The sequence below is a fragment of the Pollicipes pollicipes genome, unplaced genomic scaffold, assembly GCF_011947565.3.
Source record: "Pollicipes pollicipes isolate AB1234 unplaced genomic scaffold, Ppol_2.1 Scaffold_4881;HRSCAF=5763_pilon_pilon_pilon, whole genome shotgun sequence".
NCBI classification, from domain to species: Eukaryota; Metazoa; Arthropoda; class Thecostraca; order Pollicipedomorpha; family Pollicipedidae; genus Pollicipes; species Pollicipes pollicipes.
Genome location: NW_023596576.1, coordinates 20,121,690 through 20,135,568, shown reverse-complemented (window position 1 = coordinate 20,135,568; position 13,879 = coordinate 20,121,690). Strand labels below are relative to the sequence as shown.

The following is a 13,879-nucleotide window of genomic DNA, read 5'->3' as shown; positions in this document are numbered from 1 at the left end:
AGAGAGACAGCCGGCAGCTGACCGTGGACAGGACTGAACACAGCACAGGCCTGCAGTCACAATAACGTCAGAGCGCAAAGTTGATCTCACCAGACCGCAGGCGCATGCGACTAGTATTCAGATGACAGCCCTCAGTCTCCCATCTGGTCCTCCAGCATTATCCGTCACGATACCAGGACAGAAATACAGCACACAACATGGAGGAGACACGCGGCATGGGACAACACCTTCTAACGTGCAGCGGCCATGCAGAAGCGGACGGGGGGTACCGGGGCCGGCCTCGGCTCGGGCTCGGGCTCGGGCTCGGGCTCGGGCTCAGGCTCGGGCTCGGGCTCGGGCTCAGGCTCAGGCTCAGGCTCGGGCTCGGGCTCGGGCTCCGGACTGGACTCGGGACACAGGGCTCCGAAGCAGCGGAGCGCAGGCGTGAGGTTACCGAGCCTGGACCGGGGTCGGACGGGGCGCCGGCCCATGACATGGCCACATCACGCCGCCCGCGGCGCGCCACTGCAGCACCACCGGCCTTCAATCAGCCGGCCGCAGCGCCAAAGCACGCAACGCTCGGCCGTGCTGTTGACTTTCGCCGCCATTCAACCCCGGTCATTCGTCAATGTGTCTATGACTAGGGGAAATTGTCCGTTACTTTGCAATAGCCTGAAGAATGGGGCCGCGCGCCGCTGAACTACGGCACATCCCGCCAACGCATAGTCCAATTAAGTCATTAGATCTGGGAAAACTAGAAGACTGCACGATCACATACATGCATGCGATTCCCGTTGCAAAGGATACGACTAGTTATATGATTAATGGGCTATCACAGAACGCAGAGTCACTTGAAATGTTTCGGAACGTTACAACCCTTCTATCCCTACCCTTAGACCACCGCAGCTTATCAAAATGGGTCAAGTACATGCTAATCCACCACGGTTCACTGCCTTCCTGAGACTGCAACGCGTTTGCATGGTACATGCTGCATTTATGCAACGATTCGGCCGTCCTGGTCCTCGGCTGCCGTGACCCCGTTTGACCTAACCATTGCCTTAAGGCAAGGTTTTCGCCACCTTGTCATGGCACTTGCAGGAAACACCATGAGCAGACTCCACCTCAACGCAGGTAGCATCACCGGCGTGTCGCCCAGGATAACAGGACATCTAACGACCGGAAGCAAGGTCGCCTGTAACCGGCCGACTTCGTCGAAAGCAGTCGGGGTCAGGTCAGCGGAAGTGCAGCGCCAGTGACCAGCCGTCTACCGAACCAGCGCCGAATGGTCGTGCTCGGGGAGCTCCGCAGGGCACTCTGTTTGCTGGCGGAGAGCTCGGGGAGAGGGGGGAAGGGTTGCGTCGGAGCGCACGGCGAATCACAAACCCCTTTTAACGACCGAGTCCCTCCCCTCCGGCGACACGCACCGTCTCGGCGCGGGGCCGCAGTCCGGCGACACGTCTCGGCGCGGGGCCGCAGCCCGACGACACGTCTCGGCGCGGGGCCGCAGCCCGACGACACGTCTCGGCGCGGGGCGCAGTCCGGCGACACGTCTCGGCGCGGGGCCGCAGTCCGGCGACACGTCTCGGCGCGGGGCTCGCCCTCGGCCTCCACCAGCCCGCGCGCCGCCCACCGCAGCCGAGCCCCGCCACGAGCGTGAGACCGGCCAGCTCGAGCCGCGACTCGGCCGCCCGCCGGCGGCTCGGACGCGGCGCGTACCGCCAGCGCCGCCGCCGATGACGGGGCGGGTTCGGGCGGCGCCGTGTGACCCCGCCGCCGGAGGTCAGGTCGCGGGTAACGGACCGCCACTTGGGACAGCCAGCCGCTGCCGGTGACGGCGGCAGGAACTCGGCCCGGCCGGGCCGCCGGACAGACGCTTCCGCCGGAGCCGGGGCCCGGCCGACACGGGCAGAGGCCTTCCACCCCGCCGCTGCCCGAAGCCGCGCTGCAGTACGGCCACGGCGGGCTCCGCGGCCAGGCCGAGCCAGCAGAACCTTAGCGCCGCCTCGATGCCCGGGAGGACAGACCGCGCACAGCAGGCAATAATTCGATCCTCTTCTTTGCAGCCCGCGCCGGGGTTTTAAAATGCGGGTTCCCTGACGGGCCCGCTGACCCACAGAACGTCTGATGCAGAGCACGCCACGGCGGCGACCAGAGAACGTCGAATGGCGGCCCATCGAGGGGAGGACTGTGTGCAGGGAGTCGTCCCAGGTCTGGCTGAAAACCCGTCCGCAGTCACACCGCGGCTGTGACTGAGATATGACCAGCAGCCGAGTCACACGGCCGGAAATACAACGGAAGCGGCACAAGCCAACACTGTCCAGCGCGCGCCGGCCGAGAACGGAGGCGTACCAGCGGGGTCAGAGAGGCGGGCAGCAAACCAGCAAACCCCCGGTCAGACGGCAGCGGTAGCAATTTGCGATGTTCGACCATCGCCACAAACACATCATATGGCAACAGCTAAGATTGCCGAAGCCTGTCCGTTCCCATGCCCGTGCCATAAGCCACGTTGCTGTTCAAATCATCTCACCGCCGACGGCGGATACTGGCGCCGCTGAGGAACTTGGTCGGAAGCCACTCGGAGCCCTGCGGCCAGAGGCCAGATGCCGCGCCCCAGTGTCAGTCAGCTCGCACGGAGAGAGGCTCGGGCGCGCGCCAGCCGAGGTTCAGCCACGGTCTCGCACAGATCGGGTTATGGACCAGCCTTGTCCTGGGCGCACCGGGCTGACTGCCGCGTGACCGGCGCCTGACGCGCCCACTCCAGTCAGGTGGCGGCGGCAGTCCCGCCACCTCCACCTCGTGGCACGCGCCGTCTCACTTTGTCCCATGTTCTGGTCTATATACAACACAACGCATTAGTCTATAGGAAGGTCAGGATCTATACACTGTAAATCCCTGCCAGTATACCAGCCCCAGCCAGCAGCCACATAAGCAGCACGGCGGCCAGCCACTGATTGTCCCGACACTGAGCGTCAGTCCCACGGACGCCACGGCCACCTCCACCACACCAGCGGGCCACCGCATCAGAAGCGACCGGCGTCACTGCGTCGGGCCGGGGCCGAGCGACGCCGCGCCAACTGACTGTGCGACAGCTGCAGCAGCGGCAGCGGCAGCAGCCGGCCGACCGCGGCCACGCCCGACCGACGCCGACGGTCCAGCAGCGGCGGCGGAGGCGGCGGCTCCTGCAGTGCGCGACCCTCCAGCACCTCCAGCAGCCCCGGGTTGAGCAGGATCGGGTCCGGCCGGCCGGCGCCGGCAGCGGCGGCAGCGGCGGCAGCGGCCGGCGAGCGGGTCTGCTCCAGCGGCGGAGCGACCGACGGCCGCGGCGCGGGAGGCGGCGGCGTCTGCAGCACACTGACGGGAGGCGAGGCTGCTGCCTGCCACTGCCACCGGCTGAACAGGCTGGCCAGCCGCTCACGGAACGTGCCGACCGCCGGAGAGCCGTCCGCCGCGGCCGGAGAGCCGTCCGCCGCGGCCGGAGAGCCGTCCGCCGCGGCCGGAGAGTCGGCCGCTGCGGCCGGAGATGCGACTTGCGCGGCCGCCAGAGACGACGGCGTCGCGCCGTCACCGTCGCCGTCGGCGGGGTTGGGCGCCGAGAGCGGTGGCGGGGCAGCGTCACTCTCCGGGTCCAGCGGGTCGGCCGCAGCCACGCCCTGGTCATCCAGCTGCAGCACGGCCGGCGCGCCGGCGCCCAGGCCTAGCCATGAGCTGACCAGCTCGCCCAGCGCGCCCTCGTCGTCGCCGCCCAGGCGCTCCGACTCAGCCACCACCTCGGCCATGTCTGGGTCGGCCATGGCGCGGTCGAAGCCGAGCATGGTGGCCGCTGAGCGCTGCCCGCCGGCTGAGCAGCGCCGCCGGACCGGATGTCACCGCCGTTCGGTCACAGTCGCTGCCAGACCGAGCGACGGGCGGTCCCGCAGGCGGGCCGGGAGCCCCACGCCGCGTCTGTCGCCGCCGCCGTCCACGAAACACTCCCAGCCACGTCGCGACACAGCTCAGGTCGCCTTCTGTCGGCGCCGGCGGGGCGTCACGCTCGCCGCGCCGTCCGTCGTCGCACGCTCCGGCAGCGTCGCACCTGCCTCGTCTCACGCACAGCAGCTCCGCTGCGGCAGCGGCGCCCCGGCCGCCGGCTATCGGCCGAGACCCGGCCCGATAACGCCAGCCCCGATAGCGGCCGGCCGGCGGCGGCAGACATCGGATGGGGCCGTCGCGGCCCGGCACGCAAGCCCAGCTCGTCACGAGCGTCCCGCCGAGCTGGCGTGGTCGTGTCGACCGCGAGTGGGGAGGGCGGCGCCGGTGGAAGCGCGAGTCGCAGCCAAGCGCGGCCGCGGACCGGCGCGTGGCGGTATCCGGTGCCTCTGGTGCGTTCTGCCCGCCGGCCTGCTCAAGGCGAGTGACGACCCCGCCGTGACACGGACCGGGAGCCGTCCGGTGACGCGGCGCCTGACAGCGGGAGCCGTCCGGTGACACAGCGCCTGACAGCGGGAGCCGTCCGGTGACGCAGCGCCTGACAGCGGGAGCCGTCCGGTGACACAGCGCCTGACAGCGGGAACCGTCCGGTGATGCAGCGCCTGACAGCGGGAGCCGTCCGGTGACGCAGCGCCTGACACGGGAGGCCGCGCGGCGCGCAAGAAGTGCTGCCGGCCCAGCGCCGGCCGACACGCGGGGATGGGCCGGTGGGCGATATCATGCCGCCGAGAGGCCCCAATCGAACAACGCACCAGGCTGCAGCTGAAGGTACAGCATGCGGACCAGCCGTCGATTGATGCTAACAGCCCGCTGATGGCTCTCAATGGCCAATAACAGACAGACACGCGATCATCCGCACGAACACGGAAACGTTAACAGCTCACGCATGTCCTGCGCGCCTGTCTGATTGCCTGCATGTCTCTGTCTGTCTCTGTCTCTTCTATGTCCTCACCTTCGCTTCTGTTCTCACATCCCTGTCTTTTTCTTGCCCGTCCTGTCCTCCCCTGCCCTGCCCTACCCTACCCTACCCTGCCCTGCCCTGCCCTGCCCTGCCCTGCCCTGCCCAGCCCAGCCCAGCCCAGCCCAGCCCAGCCCAGCCCAGCCCAGCCCAGCCCAGCCCAGCCCAGCCCAGCCCAGCCCAGCCCAGCCCAGCCCAGCCCAGCCCAGCCCAGCCCAGCCCAGCCCAGCCCAGCCCAGCCCAGCCCAGCCCAGCCCAGCCCAGCCCAGCCCTGCCCTGCCCTGCCCTGCCCTGCCCTGCCCTGCCCTGCCCTTTCTGCTGTCCTGTCCTGTCCTGTCCTGCCATGTGTTGTGCTGTGGTGTGCTGCGCGATGCTATGCTATCCTGTCATATTCTCTCTTCTTTTTCCGCTCTCTGTTACTTCCTCTTCCCATCCCGTGCTCTGCTCTGCTCTGAACTACAACGCGCAGTGTTGGTTCAGCTCTGCTCCCTCTCCTCGTTTCCTATCCCGGCACGCTATGCGTGAGCCCATCACGCACAAAAACGGTAATGGAGAGCAGATAATGAGAGGGCAGCGGGGCCGCGGCCTCACGGCCCGCCAGCCCGCCCGAGCGCCGGAGCGCCGAGCGGCGCCGTTCGCCCGGCCCGTCACAGACGACAGCGCCAGTTCCACGAGCGGCGCCGCCCGCGCTTAAGTCCCTGGAGCCGGCTGGCGGCGCAGTGCCGCAGTGCCCCCTCGACAGGGATACGCACTGCAGCATCCGCCGGCGCTGGTTGCTGTGGATGCGAGCAAACGGATGACAATTTAACCGGCGGAGAGTTACCCCCGCAGCGCTCGCAAGGAATTCAGACGCGCGTCCCGACGACCGATCTCGCACGCAAACTGCGACCTGAAGCACGGCTCCTCGCACCGTGTTTGGGCGGCCCGGCCCGATCCGGCGGGTGCCGGCCGGTCGCGTGCCGCCGTTGCTGGGCGGCCCGCCCGGCCCGGACGACCCCGTGCCGTGCGCGCTGCAGCCGTCGGGCCGGCGTCTCCCGAGCAGCGGCCGCCGCGCCAAACAAGGCGTAACGCTCGACGGTCGGCTCCACGGACGGTCCGCGGATGGGTGGGAGGCCACAGATGGCCAGCCACGCGCTCCCCCGGTCAGCGCACAGTACAGTCCCCCGCCCCCGCGCACCGGCTATATCTCGACACACGGCGCGGGTTTAGGGTATCATCCCTAGCGTTATTGAACGCGTTACCAGGACAAAATACAGCAGTATCGCCGGCCCAGGCAAACGTCAACCGGTCCCTACAATAGCCGACGTCTTGGCACAAGTAATGAAAACAGGCGACGGGAGAATATGTAAATATAGCGCGTGAAACCGCGAGACATGGGATCGCCTCGAGTGACAGCCGACTGACAAGCTGAATAGCTATTGGTACGTCACACCAGGGCGGCCCGCAGCGGCCCAGGTCCGCAAAACGGGGCCAGCCATCACACAACATAACTGAAATGGAATGCGTTGAGTTTTGAAGCCAGTGATCATCAGGCGTTTATAATCTAACAGGCGTTTCGCACTCGAAGGCAACATTGGTTCGATCTATCCCCTGGAAAATCAGCTCCAAAATGCAGAGTGGGGCCCCACCCAGAACAAAGCAAAGGCACATTCGTACATACCTTGCGATTCACAATCAGCTCACGGCTGTCCGCCGTGAAGCGCGACAAAACGCCGGACACCGCCGCAGTCCCGCACGGCGCGTCCGGCAAGTCCCTCCTGCAGTCACGCGCCCGCAGTCTCCCACCGCACAACACACTAGCACGAAGTGCCGATCTGACCCGTCACCGACGGCACCGGAGACCAGGACATCAGCTGCCGGCGCCGAACGCCCTCCTCGGCACACAACCCGAGCTCGGTCCGCCGCCTGGCGCGCGGCGCCGCGTCTGAAGCGCAACGCGGTGGCGTGTGCGAGCGGCTCGTGCGGCGCGGCGACTGCCGGGCGGACGGCCGGAACGCGCGGCGGCGGCGGCGGCGGCGGCGGCGGCGGCGGCGGCGGCGGCGGCGGCGGCGGCCGGCGCCCAAGACGTACTCCGGTCACCGGGGCCAGCGGCATTATCATCATAAAGGGCTGGACCGGGAAATAAAACCAACACGGGCGAAAACCGAGCGGCCGCCGCGGCCGCACCAACCGTCATTTACATGAGAATCGGCGGCGCACATGAAGTGGGCCATCGCGGTCAACAGCGTCGCGGGGACCCGGCCGGCTGGCGACGGCCGTCTGACAAACCGGCGACCGATGTGACCCCGGCGTGCCATGGCGTCGATGGCGCTCTCGCCGCGCCCCGGCGGTGGCCGCGCGCTCGGGGACCGACGGCCGGCCGGGGCCGGGGCCGGGGTCAGCGGCGGCCGACCTCTGCCGACGGGCGCCGGCCGCGCCACCGACCGCAGCGGCGGCAGACGTGCCGCGGAGCCGACGGGTGCGCGGCGCGCAGTACTGGACCATAGGACCACGGATGCCAGCCGATGCCGTCCGGAACGCATGACCCGGGGTCTCTCAGCGACACATCCGAATCAACGCCGGAGCGCGGTCATTGACGCGAATGTAGATGAAACACTAGGCCACTTTTGTGAGTGTCACTTTTTAAATCAGTCTAAGGGGGAGGGGTAGCTGAGACGATATGGTAGACCTAAACTATCTCCAAATTATGAGCTCTCTCCAGATTTCGGCCCCTTTAAGCTAAGTTCACGATGTCAACATACAAAGCGCCTTTTTAACAAATATTTGGTCGATTCCAAAACTTGTTTGATCCCTCCCACTTAAAGGCGATGTGAAGCTGCATTTATGTAAAGCTTAGAAAGGGACGAGAACCAAATAAAAATCCTAGTAAATCGACCAGCTGTAGTGATCACCGAAAAAGTGCCTTTATGCACTCATCAATGGTGACGAGAAAAAGATGCTTTATGCAGAATGGCGTGACCTGACCAGTATAGAGGCTATACAACAGACTTGTGTACACTGTAAGAACGTACCTATATAACAAATAAACCTGAAATGCAACAGCTTCTCAACCGACATGTGGATAATGGGAAAGACATACAAGGTAAATGTAGCTGGTGACTGTCACCAGCGACCGTTGGCAAAGCAGTGGACCAACGCTGTGACACGTGTTGAAAGTTGCATAAACCAGAAATGTCTTGAACTAGCAGTGTTTTGACATTATGAGCTCTCTGTGCTGAAAACAATTGTCCTTTAGCACACCAGGAGGATGTGGTTAAACGATGCTATTGCTAAATTATTCGTCATACTGAGAAAAACTGACGTTTGAAAACTGTGCTCTTGGTCAGATTTCTTTGAGAAAAAAAATCCGCCAGCACTACCAAAGGATTTCTTCCAAAGGGACGATAACTTCCGTCGATATCATTTTCTGTAGCGCAACCAGGTGAGAGACATACCGAGGAAATGGACTTCACACCGTTCCGTCCGAAGCGCACCATAGCTCATCCCGACAGCTCTGTTGGTTAGAGCGCCTGCCTTCTTGGGTTAGTCCTTCGAAAGAACACAGTGACGCCCCTGCTAGGCCAGCATTCACGCTCGAACGTACGACTTTCGAGGCACAGCGGAGTAAGGCAGCGCCCAAACTACCAGCTCTGCGCTATCGCTGATATCCCGTGCCGTCCTCTGCGTCATGTCGGGCAGCCGGGGCCCGTGGTCAGTCAGCGCCGGGACCCGCGGTCCGGCGCGGGGCCAGCAGCCCGGCCGCCCGGCCCGGCGCGACGGCGGCCGCCGGCCGGACCCGGACGGCCCGGGCGAGGCGGCCGCCCCCGCGGTGCCGCGGCCATTCACTGTCGCCAATAACACGTACATCAATTACGGTGGTGGCGGCGGCGCCGCCGGCCGCGCGGCGCGCCGCCACCGCCGCGCGGCCGGCCCTGTTTTTCAATCGGACGCCAGTCGGCGCTAATCCTCCGGGCCGGCGGAGGGGTCTCCAATTACGCTCAGTTCGTTGGCCGGCCGGGCGCCCGGCGGCCCGCTGACCCCGATCTCCAGTAATGTCCCCCCCCCCCCCCCCCCCCCGTGACGGGATCGTCCAGCCTTTCCTGAGATGAACGCGCCCGAAACCCTACGGCCGGATCTCGCGGGAGGGCATAACCTCGCCACACTGGCAGGAGGACGCCCTTGCTACCGACCGCAGTCTCGATTACGACCCTTTTCAAAACCGCTGTTAGGAACCCATCGTCTTCGCCTCCTCGTCTCACCCATCGCCTTCGGTCGATGACCTCATGCAAACTTGCGTCAGGGTCACCAGCACCGCACGTGTGCCGTCAGTGGCACTAATCCCCCGCTGACGAGGGCATCATGTCCCGCGCACCACACAGGTCAGGATCAGTCCCCGCGTCGTGCTTCACTACCGCATCCAGCACCCGCTCCCAGCACCTTCAGCCACGAGAACAAGCTACCCCTTCCAAAGCGATACTGCCCTGACAGCATGCTTTGCGGCCAAGCTCCCGTTTCAGATATGGGATGGACGGCACGTCTTCCGCTCTTGCTTGCGGCATCATTTAAAAAAAGACAAAATTAACGACACAGCAAGCCCTCGTTTGAACAAGGCGAAGTTGACGACACAGCACGCCCCATCCGAACAAGATAAAGTTCACGACACAGCACGCCCAAGTGCCGTGTTAGATGAGACAAACGTCAGATGAAACTCGAATGAACGTCACAACCCGTCACAAATATGCATGCACAAAGAGCATGACCCCTGCCGGAAGCCACTGATCAAACAATCTACCATTGATGGCGCCGCTGCGCGTAACGCATACCACGGATCCGATAAATGACTGACGGCCCCAAAGCGGCCGGATCTAATCCGCCATCGTGCTGGCTTTTGTGCGCCTTGCCATTACTTAACTAATTGTTCGTACGATAATTTTGGTGTCAAATTTTTAGTGCCTGCTTAAGACAGCTGACACAGATAAGAAATGACACTCCTGCCGCTCTTTGCCGTGCGATGCGGGGAGAAGGGCGTGCTGTGCGAGAGACAAGCGCTGCAGTACTTACCGTAATATCCAGACTGTCTCTTATGTTGGCTGGCTGCAGACCAGTCGACCAATCAGTGACGATTACAGAGATTCATACCAATGTTGTTATGGGATTTACAAAGGACAAATAAACAGCGGCCGGCCTGTAGCCTGGCAAAGCCAGATCGGTCCCACCGTACGGAATGACAATTGGCAGCCTCAGACAACAGCACTGCGCCAGATGGAAACCATGTGCATCTGCTATGTGATCCGTCATCATGGCTTGCGCTTCATGATCTGCTTTAATTCTAGCAGAGACTTTAAGCGAGATGTTGAGCAGACCGCACTTATACTGGTCGTACGTGCAGAGCACATCTGCACCAGCTGCAGTGCAAATATAGCTGCACGTGTTGTTTTCCCACGTGCCGTGCCGACCCTCGTCCGACTTGGCGGGTCACGACCACCGCACGGCGGCGCAACCAGGCCGAGTTAAGCCGCGACCGGGCCGCTCGAGTTGAAACCCGACACACGGTGTCGCTCCACGGACGCCTCTCCGGCTCAGCGGGCCGCACAGTGTCGCCCCACGGACGCCTGCCCAGCGCAGCGGGCCGCATAGTGTCCCCCAACGGACGCCTGTCCGGTGCTGTCCGGCGCAGCGGGCCGCACAGTGTCGCCCACGGACGCCTGTCCAGCGCAGCGGGCCGCACAGTGTCGCCCAACGGACGCCTGTCCAGCGCAGCGGGCCGCACAGTGTCGCCCACGGACGCCTGTCCAGCGCAGCGGGCCGCACAGTGTCGCCCCACGGACGCCTGCCCAGCGCAGCGGGCCGCACAGTGTCGCCCAACGGACGCCTGTCCGGTGCTGTCCGGGGCAGCGGGCCGCACAGCGTCGCCCACGGACGCCTGCCCAGCGCAGCGGGCCGCACATTGCCCCCCCCCCCCCCCCCCCCCCCCACTCCGCCCCCACGGACGCCAGTCCGGCGCGGCAGGCCACAGTGTCGCCTCGCGGACGCCCGTGCGGCGCAGGAAGTTGCGACTCTGCTGACCTACCTCCCATGTCCTTGAGCTTTTTGGCATACAGCTTCAGCTGCTTCTTGTACTTCTTGACCTGCTCCGCAAGATTATCAATCTTCTCCCGCAGGTCCTGCAAGAAAGAGCACACACAGCGGTTATCATTACAGCCAACGAACTTGTGATATACTTATACCTGAAAAAAATTGGCTCAAATTCCGGCCCATCAGTCCGCCACCATTGCCGTCAGGCTGTTCGCGATGTCCAAAGGCTTACCACAAATATGTTAAGTTTCTGACGAAATGCGCTCCATGGACCTGTTTTTAACAAATCGGTTTATTACAATTTCGAAGGCATTTCACGTCCGAGACGGGTGGTATTGGTGGCTCCCGCCCCACGCCGGCGTGCTGACTGGTTTTCTGCCGCGCCAGATGCGGATGCGGGGCCGCGTGGTTCCCGGACTGGCCGCGGGAGCGTTCTACGGACCTGACAAAAGGCCTCAGGAATTTTTACCGAAATCGTTTAAACAAGGGGACTTGTTAAACAACGGGGACTTGACCAACATAAAAATTTTTGGAAAGCTCAACGAAATTCTGAGCCATGTGCTATTTGGCAGGACAGTATGAGGAGATGCGGGCAAAATGAGGCACAAATGCGCTCGGCCTACCTTGTTAAGGCCAAAAGCCCAGCTCAAACCGTCCAGCAGCCTCCATTGTACAGGCAGAACCCTCAGCGGATCTGCATACACATCACAGGCTAGTCCGTTCCCCACGTCAAGACCCCGACACAGACGAACCGCCGCGAGCAGACCCGTCTCAAGGTTCTCTGGCACCGCGGTTCAGCCCAGGCCACTCTGCCGCATATCATCCCGAACAAGGCGCCGCCGGGCCTTCGCAGGGCGGCCGCCCCGCACCGGAGCCACAGCCGGCCTCACGCACCACCGGCGGGAGCCCACAGCGCCGTCAGACCTTCGCAGGGTGGCCAGGCCGGCACCGGAGCCACAGACGGCCTCACGCACCACCGGCGGGAGCCCACAGCGACGCCGGACTCGCACAGCGGCCAGCCCGGCACCGGAGCGACGGACGGCCGCACGCACCACCGGCGGGAGCCCACAGCGCCGCCGGACCTTCGCAGGGTGGCCAGCCCGGCACCGTAGCGACGGACGGCCGCACGCACCACCGGCGGGAGCCCACAGCGCCGCCGGACCTTCGCAGGGTGGCCAGGCCGGCACCGGAGCCACAGACGGCCTCACGCACCACCGGCGGGAGCCCACAGCGCCGCCGGACCTTCGCAGGGTGGCCAGCCCGGCACCGTAGCGACGGACGGCCGCACGCACCACCGGCGGGAGCCCACAGCGCCGCCGGACCTTCGCAGGGTGGCCAGGCCGGCACCGGAGCCACAGACGGCCTCACGCACCACCGGCGGGAGCCCACAGCGCCGCCGGACTCGCACAGCGGCCAGCCCGGCACCGTAGCGACGGACGGCCGCACGCACCACCGGCGGGAGCCCACAGCGCCGCCGGACCTTCGCACAACGACGAGCCCGGCACCGGAGTCACAGACGGCCGCACGCACCACCGGCGGGAAGCCACAGCGCCGCTCTCGGCCGGCGCCGTCACGCCACACCACTACAGCGCGCGCGTCCCGTCCGGCTGCCGGGGAGGGGCGGTTGACGGGCGGCGGCTGGCACGGGTGCGAGCCGCGGAGGACCGCCGCCGGCCGACACCAGCTGGTGTGTGTGGGGGGGGGGGGAGGGGATGAGATCGCGGAGAACTGGCCGCCCGCCCGCCATCACTGGAGTGGGGTCCAGACCACGAAGGACACCGCGCCCAGGCGCTTCACCGCCAAGCCGCTCATCACAATGCGACCAGGCGCTGTCCGTCACTTCCGCCACTCTAACCAATACAAGTGAAGGAGACACGAACCTATTCCAATGACGCACGCTCCATGAGTCACCCTACCGACATGTGCGTCATCGCCCCAGCTAATGACAGGGCAGCGGCCGAACGGACCGGAGACTCGTCACCAGCGGGCGGAAGAGACGAGCGGCGGCGTCGCTCCAGGCTCAGGATTGGCTGTCGGTCGCGTGCGCCAACTCTAACGAGAAAGTCTGCCACGTCCCAGCTATGAATTCAGAAAAGGCGCCTGGTGGTGCGAGACGGGCCGGTCGCTCACGCCAACCGTCGGCACGGCGTCAGCTGTGTGGTCGGGCACCTCACACCGCCATGGGGGGCGTACGGCAGGACTGGACGGCTGACTGCCGACCGTTCTAGCCGGATTCAACAAATACCGTACGTGAACCTGCTCCTAATCAACCCTCACATCAAGCACTGGTTTAAAATAACATCGGTGACTGGATGGTTCGAAAGCATGGACTACTTAACCATGCAGCCTATTTGTGTTGCCTCTCACCAGAATCAAGGTCGCCTATCTTGCAGCCTTACACTGCCTGTCCAGCCTGACAAGAAAGCGCACAGAAGGGACCGCACCTGTCCTACCAGCGTGGCCCACTCAAACGGACGGGGGGCGAGCAGCAGCGGCCGCCGGGCGAGCCAAAAGTGGCTTCAGAGGGCGGGCCGAGAGCAGGCCCAGAGCGGCCCGAGCGGGCGGCCCGAGAGCGGCCAGAGCGGGCGGGCCGACAGCAGTAAGAGCGGGCGGGCGGTGCCACTCACCAGGTTCTCGGAGGTGAGCCGCGTGATCTCGTGCAGCATGATGGCTTCGTTCTGGCCGGGCTGCGCCTGGCCCAGGTTCTGGCTGATGAGTCGCTGCTGGCGGTCGTTGTCGGCCTTCAGATGACTGAGCTCCTCGCGGTACTCGGCCTCCATCTGCAGCAGGCGCACGCGCTCCTCCTTCTCCAGGTGCAGCTCCTCCGCCAGCTGCCTGCAGGCGACGCCACACAACGGGCGCCGGTCAGCGCGCCGCTGGCTCAGCGGAGCACCCGCGTTCTGAGCAGCGACGCCAGTGCTC

At 64.8% G+C, this 13,879-nt stretch overlaps 1 protein-coding gene across 1 annotated transcript in view; it reads right to left on the bottom strand.

Annotated features, from left to right (window-relative positions):
* Window positions 1–13,879, bottom strand: part of LOC119100098 (unconventional myosin-Vb) — a 94,361-nt gene that overhangs the window by 49,812 nt on the left and 30,670 nt on the right. Inside the window, exons 26-27 of the mRNA XM_037223212.1 lie at window positions 13,585–13,792; window positions 10,953–11,046 (exon numbers count right to left, since the gene is read on the bottom strand). Of these exons, the coding sequence (XP_037079107.1) occupies window positions 10,953–11,046; window positions 13,585–13,792 (302 nt within the window). The remainder of the gene's footprint in view (window positions 1–10,952; window positions 11,047–13,584; window positions 13,793–13,879) is intronic.